At 44.7% G+C, this 14110-nt stretch overlaps 1 protein-coding gene across 1 annotated transcript in view; it reads right to left on the reverse strand.

Moving 5' to 3' along the window:
* Nucleotides 1–3302: 3302 nt before the first annotated feature.
* TMED4 (transmembrane p24 trafficking protein 4) overlaps nt 3303–14110 on the reverse strand; it is a 48642-nt gene continuing 37834 nt past the window's right edge. The window contains exons 4-5 of the mRNA XM_069214264.1: nt 8744–8890; nt 3303–5569 (exon numbers count right to left, since the gene is read on the reverse strand). Coding sequence (XP_069070365.1) covers nt 5420–5569; nt 8744–8890 — 297 coding nt within the window. The 3' untranslated portion in view covers nt 3303–5419. The remainder of the gene's footprint in view (nt 5570–8743; nt 8891–14110) is intronic.

Genomic DNA, 14110 nt, shown 5'->3' on the forward strand with positions numbered 1-14110 from the left:
TGGTGCCCCAATGCCCTGGTTACCCAAGTACTTCATACTAGGGACTTACATGGGGGCACCAGTATGCCAATTGTGGGGTGTGCAAAGTCCTAAGCAAATAAATTTACAGGGAGAGAGCGCAATCTCCGGGGTCCTGGTTAGCAGGATCCCAGTGTAAACAGTCAAAACATACTGACAGCAGGCAAAAAGTGGGGGGTAACCATGCCAAAAAGAGGGTACTTTCCTACACCAACCACCACATTACGACCATCAAAAGACTGCTATCACCCCCAGGATCTTTGATCCCGATGGGATGACGGTAGTCGTCGTAATCAGCCACTGCAGAGCTGAAGTCATGCTGATTACAACCATGTAAGGGGTTGTGGGAACAAGTGCAAGCCCCTCCCCTGCCCTGCCCTCCCCTCCCCTCCCCAGCACCATCGGAATACACATTGTCTGCTGTGCAGACAAGGTGCATTCTGAGGGTGCTAGGGAGGCCCCCAGTGCAACAGCATTGGGCTCTGCTCCTTGTAGAGCAGAGTCCAATGCTGCCGCACGTTTTCCACTTGGTTCACCAGCCCGGTGGAAAACTCATAATGTGCCTGGTGGGGAGACCTCCAGCACCAGACGGTCTCCTCATCAGGAGTTTGGTGGTCGGGTTTTCCAACCACCAAACTTGGAATGAGCCCCAGACTGAACTTTCTGACAGTGGGAGCTGTCAAACAGCTCCTGCCGGCAGAAAAGCAAAGTTTTCATCTGTTTCCCTGCATGCAAATGTGCATGCAGGGAAACAGATGAAAACATTGCTCCTGCAAGCAGGGAGCTGCTATTTAAAGCAGCTCCTATTTGTAGGAACAATGTCAGCTCCCGCAGGTCATAGGGATCAGACTAAGACCTTGAGGCTCTCCCTCAGTCCTGTCATTCTTTCTCTCTTCTGTCCCATAAAGAGATGGAAGAGAGAGATTGTTATTGCAATGGTCTCTCCAGACAATGACTTCTAAGAGTCAGACTAAGATGTTTGGTATAAATGTTATAGTTACGTTTGGATGCAGTGCCTAATGGTCAAGGTCTTCTGCTGTCACTCATTAGCCTTACGGTTCAAATCCTAGTTTTGCTTGGCAGTGTGTTTGTTTATTTACTATTGTTTTGACTGTTAAACGTTCCTAGCGATGGGACATTCACGTTTCTTCCCAATCACATGCATGGTTTGACTGTCACAGGTGTGTCTGGAAGCATCACAGTACGGAGCCTCCTACGGCCTAAAGGTTAAGGCCACAGACCTTCACACTGAAAGTTGAGGGTTGTACGCCAGGTGCGTCTGTGGTCATTCTCCTTCTTTAATTTCTTTTAAATTTCAAAAGTTTAAGGGTTATACTGAAAGGTGATCACACTCTTTTTGATATTTTCCTTTTCATTGTGTCCAGCAATAGCTCATTCTAAACATATCATTCATCAAAGCCTTAAGAACTCTCTCTCTCTGACTTTCTCTCAATTTCTCTTTCAGTCTCTTTCTCTCACTCAAGCACCCACTCACAGACCTACCAGGACACTGATGCACACATTCTCACAACCAGATACACCCTCTCACACCCAGAGAGACAGGCTGCGGCCAACTCCTGCCACCCACAGCCTAAGGCCGTGCACAATGTGGGGTTGTTTGGCCACAGGCCAGGCCTTGCGGCCAACCACCGCCACACACGGCCTTCAGCCGTGCGCTGCGGTGTTTGGACTAACGTATAGTAATGAAAATTGCTTTACATTTACAGAAAAAAAAACTCATAGAAATTCACTGGAAAAAAAACAAACAAAGGTTACAGGGACGTTAAAGTTAGGAAAAAGAATTTAAATTAAAAAAAACATTGAAATTCACTGAAAAAAAACCCAAAGGTTACAGGGACGTTACAGTTAGGCTCACATTTTACACGTACAAAAGAAGTGAAAATCAGCAGTTATAGTTACCTCAGCTAACTACAACTTCGCCCCTGTAATATAGTGCTTATGACCTCACATATTACATCACCTCATGACACGGTCAGTGATATAACTGATGACATCACTAATGACATAATTCACAAAAAAACTCAGACACCCACTCCTACCCCATACAATTGTACATCCACACACAAACACACAACTACTCAAATACTCATTCATAGACCCATAACATTGCTAAAAGACACGCACTCACTCACACAGCCACTAGCACGATTCACTCACCCATACATTACCAAATCAGCTATTCATACTTACACACCTGACACACCCACTCACACACCAACTTATTAATCTGTACAACCACTCACAAAAACCAACATTTCCACACAGCCACTAATATACCCACTCACTCACTCAACAAGCAGTCACACATCCACATGCTTAGCTATCTCGTCAGATACATAGCCGCTCACTTCCCGATACAAACACTTACACAAAGTAACTCACCTCTACAACAACTACTACACCCAGCCACTCACTTATGCAGGCACCAGCACACCAACTCACTGATACAGCTACTCGCGCATCCACTTACTCTCTCATACAGTCTGTCACTTATGTATACACTCACACACCCACGCAGTCACCCATACAGTCACTTACCCACTCACTGATAGTCACTAACGACCCACTCACTCATCCATACAAGCACTCACATACCCACTCACTCATGCAGCAATTCATACACCCACTCACTAATGCAGACACTCACACACCCACCCACTGACTAACCAATACACCTACTCACACCTCCACTCAATCTTCCATAGTCACTAACACATCCACACACTCACCCACACTCACTGACAACCTCCCACTCACAGATACAGTCATAAACACACTCAATTACTCACCCATACAAGCACACACACGCCCACTCACCTGTACAGCCACTCAACATTCCCACTCACCAGATGATGCCATCAGTGATGTCATTTGAGATGTCAGGGATGTCACTGACCATGTCATGGGTGATGTAATATGCGAGGTCATAAGCAGTGCATTACAGGGGTGCAACTTATAGGTAGCTGAGGTAACTATAACTGCTTAATTTCACTTGTTTTGTTTGAGTGAAATGTGAGCCAAACTATAATGTCCCTGTAATCTATACACACATATAAAATCATTTCTAGGTACAATTTAAAAACAATTCTGCCGATTTCCAGATTTTGATGAACAAATTGTGTGACTCAAGCACCTTCATCACAAAGACGGGGTACTGATGCCATCCCTAAATTGATAAGTTTTGGGGAGTGACTCATGCAACGTAAAACAGGGATTGGATGAAAGCTTAACAATTAATGATAAAAAAAGACAACAAACGCACATTCAAAGTTACCAGAACACATTTTATTTCACTTCAAAACGAAGAAAAAAATAATTAAAAGTCCAAACGTACTGAAAAGCTGGACAGACAGCCTGAAAACAATCACTAAAGAGGCAGTCGTGGTACCAAACATTGACAAATTATTGATTTTTTAAAATCACAATAGAATACAGCAACATTCAGAAGTAGATGACAACCTCTAGGAAGGCCACCTTGGCTATCAACATTTGTAGATAAATATGAAAGAAAAGTATAGATATATATTAAAATAAAAACAACCTGTTATCCTTGAGATACCACCCGCAAAATTAAACAAATAAGAAACTGAATAGTAAAGGCCATCGTACAAGTAACATTTCGATGCCCCTTCTATAAAGTTGTAACAAAAATAAAACGGAGCTTAACTCTTGCCATCTGCACGATAGTGAATGGAGCAAACCGATCTTGTATCTCATTTTTAAATTAAAAAGAAGAACATAATAGTATTAATGGTTTATTCACTTCCTATTACATGAAAAAAACGTGATGCATCTACTTTTTCTTCTTCAAAGCGTTGTAAGGTGTATCTTTTTTCACTCTGTCCCGACCACTTAACTATAACTGATTATCCATCCCGTGTGCACATTTGTTTTCTCTATGCAGTGGTGTACAAGCCATCTACAGCATGACGTGTACTCAAGCATGCGTCTGTTACCACAATCAATTGCTTGCCTTATAGTTCAATTTTGAAGGAATCACTGACTTAAATAATATTTCGTTGTTTGGGATCTATACATTCTGATGATAAAAAATAATAATTAAGGAGTACTGTTGAATGTGGTTTGCGTGGAGACATCATAAAACTCTTTTAGTTATGGAAGGGTTTGATACTTTTGTTCCTGCAGGTTTTCATACTCAAGCAGCTTTTCCTACAAATCGGCCTCCGAGATCTTATTTTGCAAAAATACGCCCTACAGCAGAAGGAAAGCAGGGAGCTGTAAAAAACAAGCTTGAGCTGCCTCAGCCCACAAGTTAACTGGACATTATGGGAAGTGGCGGCCAGTTCATCTATGCGCCTAAAAAAGGACAAAAAAAAAAAAAAAAAAACACCAGTACGAGAGGCGGCACTCCTCCACAGCCTCACATCCAATCTCAGTGGTATTAAAATGGTACTCACATAAGCAACTCCCGTAAAATGACATGAAGAATTGTGCGTACTTCAGTAGAATTTATTCCAATTAAAGATGTTGAACAATGACACACCATATCAAGGAAGAAAACAATCTTTCAGCTTGAAAGAGAAGAGAATTATGAAATGGACACAAGTTAAACATATGTTGGTGTCAAACTCTCCTTATCTTTCCCTCATCACCCCCATTCCAAAAAGGAGATCTGCGCATGGCAGGACGATTCAAGGATTTTATTGAGCTTTGGTAAGCCCTTCATTATGATGGTAACCACATGCTACTGACAGCAGCAGACATAAGAGGAGTCGAGCGCTCTTCCAAGTGTAAAAGCTCTGTATTCTGAGATCACTGCAAGTAGCCAACAGCCTAGAATTTTACTTGACCGCCCAAAAAACAAAAATAAGCTTTGATTCAAAATAATCATTGAAACATTACGATCCAGAAGCTCGCCAAGACATGCAAAGAAAGAGACCCCGGATTCAACTCTTCCTGGACAGACGCAATCCATCCATGGTCAAACAGGCAATGATGAAGGTTACCAAAAAAAATCCGCCCACTTCATTTTTAAAAAAATCTGTCTCCAGGTTCACGAGCCACAAAGGGTGGTCCAGTTGTCCAAGCCCCGCACATAGAAATTGCATCCCCTGTTGCTTCTGAAGACATTCATTGCCAGTTTTCACATGGTCACAGCACAGAAGCTGTACTTTCTGCAAGGTTCTTTTGCCCAGCGTTATACTGCTGGTCCGATTGGCAGACAAATAGCCTTAAACAATTTCTTCTGACATTTTTCATATGTGAAACAATGCTAAAATGCAAAGATGACCTGTTTGCTGAGCGCTGAACAGCTGGGCAAATTAATATCGTCTGGTCCAAGAGGGTAGGACAGCAACAAAAGGGGGGTACTGCAGGTGGTTCTTGGAAAAATGTGCTGGGACAAGGAGGAAAGAGAATCCTACACCAGCTTCTTGGCCTCGAAGAAGCCTTTAAGGTGCCTCATCTGCCATAATCCAGTCAGGATCAAGATGCCCGTCTGTGCAATAGACCACCACAGTACCCGCTGGTTTGTGCTCTCACTGGTCATCCGGAACCTCTCCTCCCGGTACTGCAAAAGGCAAACAAAATCATTACCAAGCACATTTTTTCAATCACAGACCAGAGATACAAATCTATTTTGGGCATCTGCATTATTATAGCAGTCTTTCGATCTCTTTTCTGTGTACAGCGGCTCTTTCCTACTCCTATGGTTTGTAACGTGTGTAGGTCAAGTCCACATCAGACACGAGATGTCATTGCTCAACGTTGCACAAGATGTCTGTACCTCTGTGCACGTAATGGTCCCATAAGGACAGTGCGTGCGGAGCTCTCCAGCCTGGCAGATGCGAGAGGCTCTGTATGTGTCCCTTTTTAGTTTAAGACTTTGCATTCTGGGATTCCAACCTGTATTAATACGGCTATCTAAATACACTACGAAACAAGCTAAAACAGCAAGGACAGTGAAAAAAGCTCACACCTCACACAGGACAATTTGTGAAAATGTACATGGACCATCAAAGGTGCAAGAGCGTGACATATCAAGCCATCACACGATGGAGATAGGCGCCAAAAATATATGTCTAACATTATGGTGATTAAACGATTTGTTTCTGTCATGGGTAAAGACAGAGTATGGACTTGACTTGAATGAAAGTTGGCTTAGCTTCTACTATTTCCTTGAGCAGCTAGATGGCTCCCGGACCGAAGAGTTCTGGTGTGATAAGCAGCTACAGGATCACACTCCAGCAGAGCCCCATCTGCCTTTCTTCTTTGTGAAGTCCATAAATTGAGTACCACTAAATTGACTTACAGTAACACATTAAATACAGCGCTTAGAAAAACTGCAGTGGAACAGCCACAAAAACAAGGTATGTTATAACTATATCTACACGCTTCGACTTAATAAGCACCATTCTGTTACATAATCATTCAATCGCAACATTCCAGAAAAAAAAACTCAGGCACGCAAGGAATAGGGACAGACGATCCTAAAGACCAATTAAAAAACAAGCATTTGCAATGCACTGGGTCTCGCGTTACATTGAGTTAGAGCTATTAGCATTGTAAACGCCTAATCGGACTTTTCTTGCCACATTAAATAAAAAAATAAAAAACGAGAGTGATAGCGCTGTGTAAAACACAGCGCGATCGCGCTGCGGAGTGCAGAGAAAAAGTAGTCCAGAAGCCATACAGAAAACATAGAGCCTCGTAGGTTTCCTGTAGTTTACCGGTGCTCTCGAGGAGGGCTAAACACTGGAAAAGACAGGAGGTATGCATGCCTTTCACGAATGAAAACAAGCAGATTTTAAAAGGCGAGCCCACCAACCAATGTAAGTGACTGACGTAACATGGGCGTGGTAAAAATCCCCCTAAAGGGAGATTAGGAGAGGGACGGAGCGCTCTGCGCTTGCCCCTAATAACAGTCATTCTGTTACATGCAGAGTACTGGGACAATCATTCGCAGTCTCTAGATCTTCAATTTACGCAACTAACACCTTGATACACTCTCCAACACGTAGGCAGTCAATAAAAACAACTAAGTGACGGTAAATCTAAGATGAGTTTAGAAAAAAGCTTGCTATCCTACAAGACATGGGATCCTGAAACCATGTCAACTAAAAATGATGAGACAGCAACTAGGCTGCCAGTACCTTGTGCAACAGTCCAAAACACATTAGTCTTGCAACCACCTCCGACATGAGAACCTATTGCCACATATCTGCATTTGCATGATGACACCATACAACGCTGTTATTCACCTGGTCCTGTATCTATACATTCCCAGCTACTCAACAGCCAGAGCATGGAACCATCAGCTTCTTCAACAAGGGTTTTTTTGTCACCAGTGAATGTGCACGTTCTGAGCACAAAACAACTGTGACATAGTGCGACTATATTTCTGAAACATTCATGACATCCTTTTAGCCTATAGATGGGTTGTCTATGCCAATCAAACTCAAACTGGCACAATTTACTCAAACCCAACTGTTAATTCTCCTACATGTGTTTAACACTGCACACTCGCTACCTATGTACTGCCACTGATGCGATGTACAATATCTTGGATTAAAAAGTTACTGGTGTTAAATCAATTAAAAGAAAATATGGAATGTTCTTGTTTTAACATTTGTACTATTTTTGTTATCAACATTAGTATGCATTATCATGAGCTGTGTATCGAGCCTTCATCTCTTTTACCCAATTTGTATCACGTTGAAAAACAAAGGGTATATTGTGTGAATGAAACCTAGGGCTGTGTCTACTTCTGAGGAAATGGATGCGAAACCAAACATTTATAATTCAAGAGAAAACACACAGAGACAAACACATGCATAAATTGTGCTATCAAAGGAGGAAACTCAGTTTGTGACATGTTTTACAAGGACCAAGAAAACAAACCCCCGGATCTTTTCTCAATCTTCTACGAGGGACACAAGGAAATCAAAAAGCCAATTATTTGTCATTGGTTTAGATAAGAATAAAAGGGGTATTAATCTTTAACAAATGTCCGACATGCTCCTATTATTTCTCTGCCCTAAGAGAGAGAATATAGGGGGACATATAATCTTAGAAGTCTCTGATCCCCATTAAGAGCCTGGAGTAGCGCTATCGGATAAATCTTCGCTAGACTACAAGTTTCCTTAATTATCAGGTCCCCGAACCCCGAATCTGTTATTTCTACAGCTTGAGATATCAGGCCCAAGTTCACAAGCAGGTACTGCGGCACTGTAGGGGCTGGGGGCAATTAGGTGGGGTAGGAAGAGACAGAAAAATCTCCCTGTAGATAAGGTTAAGTCTGATCCGCCATCACAGCACTCCTGCATCACGTCTAAAATATAAGGCCCTCAGGGTCCTTCAAGCAGACGGTAAATGTTCGAAAAATGTAGGTCAGTTACATCCCACGAAAGGGGGAAGAAAGAAGGAATTTGACCAGGTATTCCCCATTGTATGGAAAATACTTTGCAATCCTCAGAAATGGGTGCAGGAAACTGATTGGGGGCGGTGCCCGCATCTATACAAATCGAAAGCCAATAAACAACGACCTCTGATCTCTGTGTGTGCATAAGTTGTAAACTCCCGAGTCAGACAGGCCCCCTATCTGATAGCCAGATGGGACTCTATGTACCATAGCTTTGCCGTTTACTCAACAAGCAAACCATCGAAAAGGAACGCAGCCCGTCTTCGGCTCTCTTCCCTATCCATCCCCCGGTTGCCTTACCCTACCATCGTAACACAAACTTACTCTCTGGTAATTTTGCTCCTTTTGGATCTGTTCCACCTGGTCCAGCAGCTGCCGCACCCTCAGCTGCAGCTCAGTCAGCTTGTCCTTCGCGGCGATCTCAGGGTAGTTGTTTGCATGCTCTCCGACCTGGATGTCCAAATGTACCCTCTGTTGAAGCGAGATGAACAGAGAATCATATCAAACAGATATCTCAGACTCTGAGCAGTCACATTGTTTTTTCTCACATCCATACTGAACATTTCTATATGAGTCTTTATGAGGAGTAAGACAAGGATGTATAAAACCATCTCAGTTGGGAGGCAGTAGGCACAGGTGTCTATGACAACCTGCTGTTTCTCCAGGGTACACTGAAACCCCTCCCACATTTCATAGGATGGTACAGATGTGCCTACTTCCCACATAAACTATGTGACATTGTACTCTGGACATCAGTGCTGGTATCCCTTGTCTGTAGTGAATCAATTCCCCCGAGCCCTTCCCAAAGCCCTTTGGTAGTGAGCCGGTACCAGAGCCGTGAATCAGATAAGCCATTAGGACACTGAAAGCAAAGTGTGGCCCTGGTGTACCTAAACTAAACCCCCTATACTTCTGTGTAGAGGGGAATTAGCAACAGAGGACTATATATCACAGCAGGGAATAACTGGTGAATGCTGAAAGGCCAGGAGTGCTGAAATGGCATCCTCACAAAAGTTGTGTCAACACTTTTAACCCCAAGATCCGTATACAATTTCTTTCAAAGAGAAAACTGATTTTAACAGGCTATTAAACTAGCTAAAAGTATTTTCAGACCTCCTGTGAACAAGCCCCTGATGAAGGCTAGAACCTTAAAAATCCTTGCTATCAGGACCCTCTCACTGACGAACCCAAGCTCTCAATAAAGGAGGTAAGCTGAAGCTATCATCTGGGGATTAAGGGCCAGATGTAGGAAATCCATGAACTGCGACTCGCAATTTGAGAGTCGCAATCTCGGATGCAGAACGGTGTCTCAGACACCGTCTGCGCCTCGCTATGGGGTCGCAAAGACCCACCTCATCAATATTCATGAGATGGGTCGCTTTTTGCGACCCCATAGCGAGTCCCTGCACTCACAGGGATGGTGGCCTGCTGGAGACAGCAGACCTCCATGTCTGTGACTGCTTTATAAATAAAGCAGTTTTTTTTTTCATTTTGCAGCCCGTTTTCCTTAAAGGAAAACGAGTTGCAAAATGAAAACTAAACCGAAACCTTTTGGTTTCGTTTTTTTCAGATCAGGCAGTGGTCCATAGGACCACTGCCTGATCTGAAAAAATATTTGTGACCGCATTCGCGGTCTCAAAGCAACTCTGAATTGCGATGCGGTCGCAAATAGGAAGGGAACACCCCTTCCTATTTGCGAGTCGCATTCCCAAATTGCGAGTCGGTACCGACTCGCAATTTGGAAATGAGCATCGCGTTCAGCCGCTTGCATGCCGCAAACTGCGATTTTTGCAGTTTGCGACATGCAAACAGCTTACTACATCTGGCCCTAACTGTCCCACACTACTGTGTGCCAGGAGGTCCTTGCTGTACCTGGGGATTGGACTCTCTCAATCAGCGCTATAAAGCATGGCCTAACACCAGTAGCGCGGAAAGTGAAGCTAGTGTCTGGAAACGCCCGGTCCCACACTACTGTGCGCCAGGAGGCGCTTGCTGCACCTCGAGGCTGGACTATCTCAATCAGCGTTATAAAGCACAGCCCTAACACCCGTAGAACAGGAAGTGAAGCTATCATTTGGGGACTCCCGTTCCAATGCTACTGTGCGCCAGAGGGGCTTGCTGCACCTGGCGGCTGGCCTCTCTCAGTCAGTGCTATAAAGCGCGGCCCCCAAACCAAGACGCGCCAGGGTGAAGCCCGGGCTAAGCGCAGGCCCACCTGCACCTATACATGGCCAACCGAGCCTGGGCTGGGCCACCGCCCTGAAAAAATAGGGCCTGTGTTACGATATAACTTTCCATAGTTTACAGGTGAGCACCCTCATTAGCCCACTGAATCATTATAAGTCAGTGCAAAGCAACTAGGGACCCTATATACTCCCCCTCAGGCCAACAAGTATCGACACCATGCTCGAGAGAGCTACAGGGGTTGTTACCAATGAAATAACTGAACGCAGGCTATCTTTGGGGCACAGGGTGGGTCGGGTGAGCTGATTTGTGGAAACAAATGATTTGAAGGTGACCCCCACAGCCGAGAGGCGGATCTAGTGGTACAAGAAGGGGAGAGGGAATGGGGGGCAACCTACTCCCCATCGAGTAACTGGGCAGCAAGCAGTCCCTCCAATGTGCTCTATTAGTTACAACCTATCCCCCGAACCAGTTGCAGAAAGTAAAAAGATCTGCAAAAGTACAGCTCGGGCAGAGACCGGTTTAAGCCAAATACCTACTGGCAATGACTGAGATCAAACGCTGGTGAGGGTTTACAAGCATTAAAGATACATATAGCATGATTTCTGTGATCCTGGAGGAGAAATTGAAGCGGGTTAAGGAACAGCTATCTGCTCTGGAAGCTCACCATGCTAACTTGCTTGTGTCTCATATGGAGACTGACCACCACAAAGGGCCCTGTCGAGCATGCCAACCACCCCAGGCACCAGGTGAGCATGGCAGGGAATTCTCTTTCAGCCACTAGTACATTCCAGACAACGGGCACTTCACTGCCCGACCTTGGGAATAAATCTATTCACTGTGCGGCCAACGGCTCCCTTACAAAGCATGGCACAGGGAACCCAGGTGCACCTGGTGCCATCTCATCCAACATTCCTTCTCCGCTCCCAGCCAGCAGACGGGACCATATGGTTGGGATGAGTGAGAACAGAGACGTGGATCACAACCCCAGCACTGTGACCTTAAACCTTCCCCCGGCGGCCAGCCCCTATATGTTAACATTGGCCCGAGTGCCACCTCTAGAGCATGGTTCTTATTTATTGACTGGCCATGCATAGGAATTTCAATGTTGCAGAAAAAAATTAGATTGAAATGGTTCTGAGAGTTGGATTGACTGGCTCCTCACCAAAAGACATTTGCTGGAGACTGCACTGTAGTTAACTTCAGACACCCATTTAGAGAGATCCTCTCTTAAAACCAGCATTGTTACGTTAACCTGGGGTACAATTACAAGCTGCCCAGACTGGTGCTGGACCCGCTGTCACACACTCGTCAGTTCCAGCCCGTGCAGAGCTTCACAAGCCATAATAGGGATGCTCCCCTTTCTGATCTCGCTGAGAATGACTGATGGAAAGCGCCCAGGCCGGCGGCGGGGCAAGTCTTGAGAGTGAGGGGAGCCGCTGCGTTCGAATAGTCGCCTCTCTACCTGGGCAATGTCACACCCTCCGACTATGTAGCTCTGGGGGAGCCAGAGTGCCCAGTAGATATTACACCATCTCAAAGACCGGGGCAAATTCCGCTAAATGACCTTGAAAAACGCACATGCCATGCCTGTTCTCTTATTTTAATTCCAGACGTTAAAAACCCCTTTATGGGAATTTTAAGTTGAAACATTGCAGGTCTCAGCTTCAAGATCTCCCTCCCAGACTGTCAATCTTTTATAAAATCCAATGATATTGTGCTAATGCAGGAAACCTGTGTCGTTAATACTAGCGTATTTGAAGGCTTTATGCGTGTATGTGTTTTAATATGCCTGCTACTCCATCCCGCTATGGCAGAACATTGGGGTGGGGGGTTTAGATTAACTTGCTATTGCCTGTGATTCTATCGCTCATTAATGTTCATATCAATGATTTTGTGAATGTGCCAAACCGTATATCCCCTGGGGTATCTGAATATGTTAATGTTACTGTCGAGAGAAAATCAAGGGCGGGGCAGCAAACTACTTATGCCTCGCTAGTGACTAACACAAGGCTGCCCAACTCGAGCAGTTGGAAAGAATTTGACTCTGTTGCGGGGTTCTCCAAAGAGAGGCAATGAATTAGAGGTCTTACCTGCAAGTTCTGACCTAGTAAATGTGCTAGAGGTAGTTGGTACTCGAGATGTGGGGCTGCCTACATTCAAAGGGAGAAACAACTCCTTGGCTATCGATTACAATTTTGCCTCCTGCAACCTAATCAATCTTTTGTTATATGGCACGAGCATCTGCACAAACTTCAGTGATCACAACCGTATTGCAACTGTTTAAATGTGCTATCTAGAGGTTTTTTTTAAAGTAGAAGCTGGTCTTAGATGTCTAGTACCCTCCTCGGACCACCTTAGGTTGTTCTGGAAAATCTTAGGCCCCCTGAAGTCCCTAGGGAAAATGGTTGCTGAGAACCTGGAGTTGGTCATGGGTTGTCTGGTGGATGCAGCTGATCACTGGGAGGTAGCGAGTACCTTTGTGACCATCTGTTCTAGGGTTAAGCAGTTCCTTTCTGAACCCCTTAAAATACCCTGCTCGGCTCCGAGGTGTACAGACCACTAGCGTTCTATAGCAGGCCGCTTACTGCGCAGAGCCTGAAATAGGTGCCCAAGAGATCATTCTGCTGTCGTTGCCCTCCGAAAACAGTATAAATCCTTGACACCTAGGAAAAAGAAGGAAGTCATCGCTCAGCAGTGGGACTCCTTAACACACACACACAGCCCAAACTAAAAGACACTAAATCCTTCTGGAGAGGTCGTGGTCGAATATGTGCACTGTTAACCACCTAGATCCCCCTATTAGCGGTCATAAGCAGCGAGGCCTGGGTATCACATTTTTCTCCGATCTATTCAGTTGCGGATTCCCATTTTATGTCGGTTGGGTATGCATATCCTTCACTTGTTATAAAGGTCTCCTTACAGGAAGTCACAGGACAAGGTTGAGGGGAGGTTGGGGGAGGGGAGGGGGTTTAAGTCACCAAGCCCAGGCCACATCCCCGTTGATTTAATCAAATATAAACCCAGCCTCTGGGCCCCAATTGTTACCACCCCATTTCTTTGATCGATATCCCTGCTAAAATTCTCAGAAGGGTGTTGTAAAATAGAATTTTGGAGTGGACTGAGGACAATAAGATCTTCAATGCTTGTCAATATGTTTTTTGCAGCAGAACTGGCACCATAGAGCAATGTCTGAACTTGAACATAATCCTAGGGAAATATACAGTCGCCAAAAAGACGCCCCTCTTCCTTGCCTTTATGGACCTGTTCATGGCTTTTGACAGCATGAATCAATCTAAGCTGTGGCACCTCCTATCCAAGATAGGGCTGAATGCATCACTTGTCCATCTATTAGCATTCTTGCATTCAAACACAAGGGCTAGAGTTAGAATCAGCCACAACGGCGAATCATCTAGAGAAATCACCATCGAGCGTGGGGTTCGCCAAGGGTGCGTGCTTGCCCCTCTACTATTCATTTTGTATGTAAACAAGCTCAGTTCCCAGCTC

The sequence above is a fragment of the Pleurodeles waltl genome, chromosome 11 (assembly GCF_031143425.1).
Source record: "Pleurodeles waltl isolate 20211129_DDA chromosome 11, aPleWal1.hap1.20221129, whole genome shotgun sequence".
Lineage (NCBI taxonomy): Eukaryota > Metazoa > Chordata > Amphibia > Caudata > Salamandridae > Pleurodeles > Pleurodeles waltl.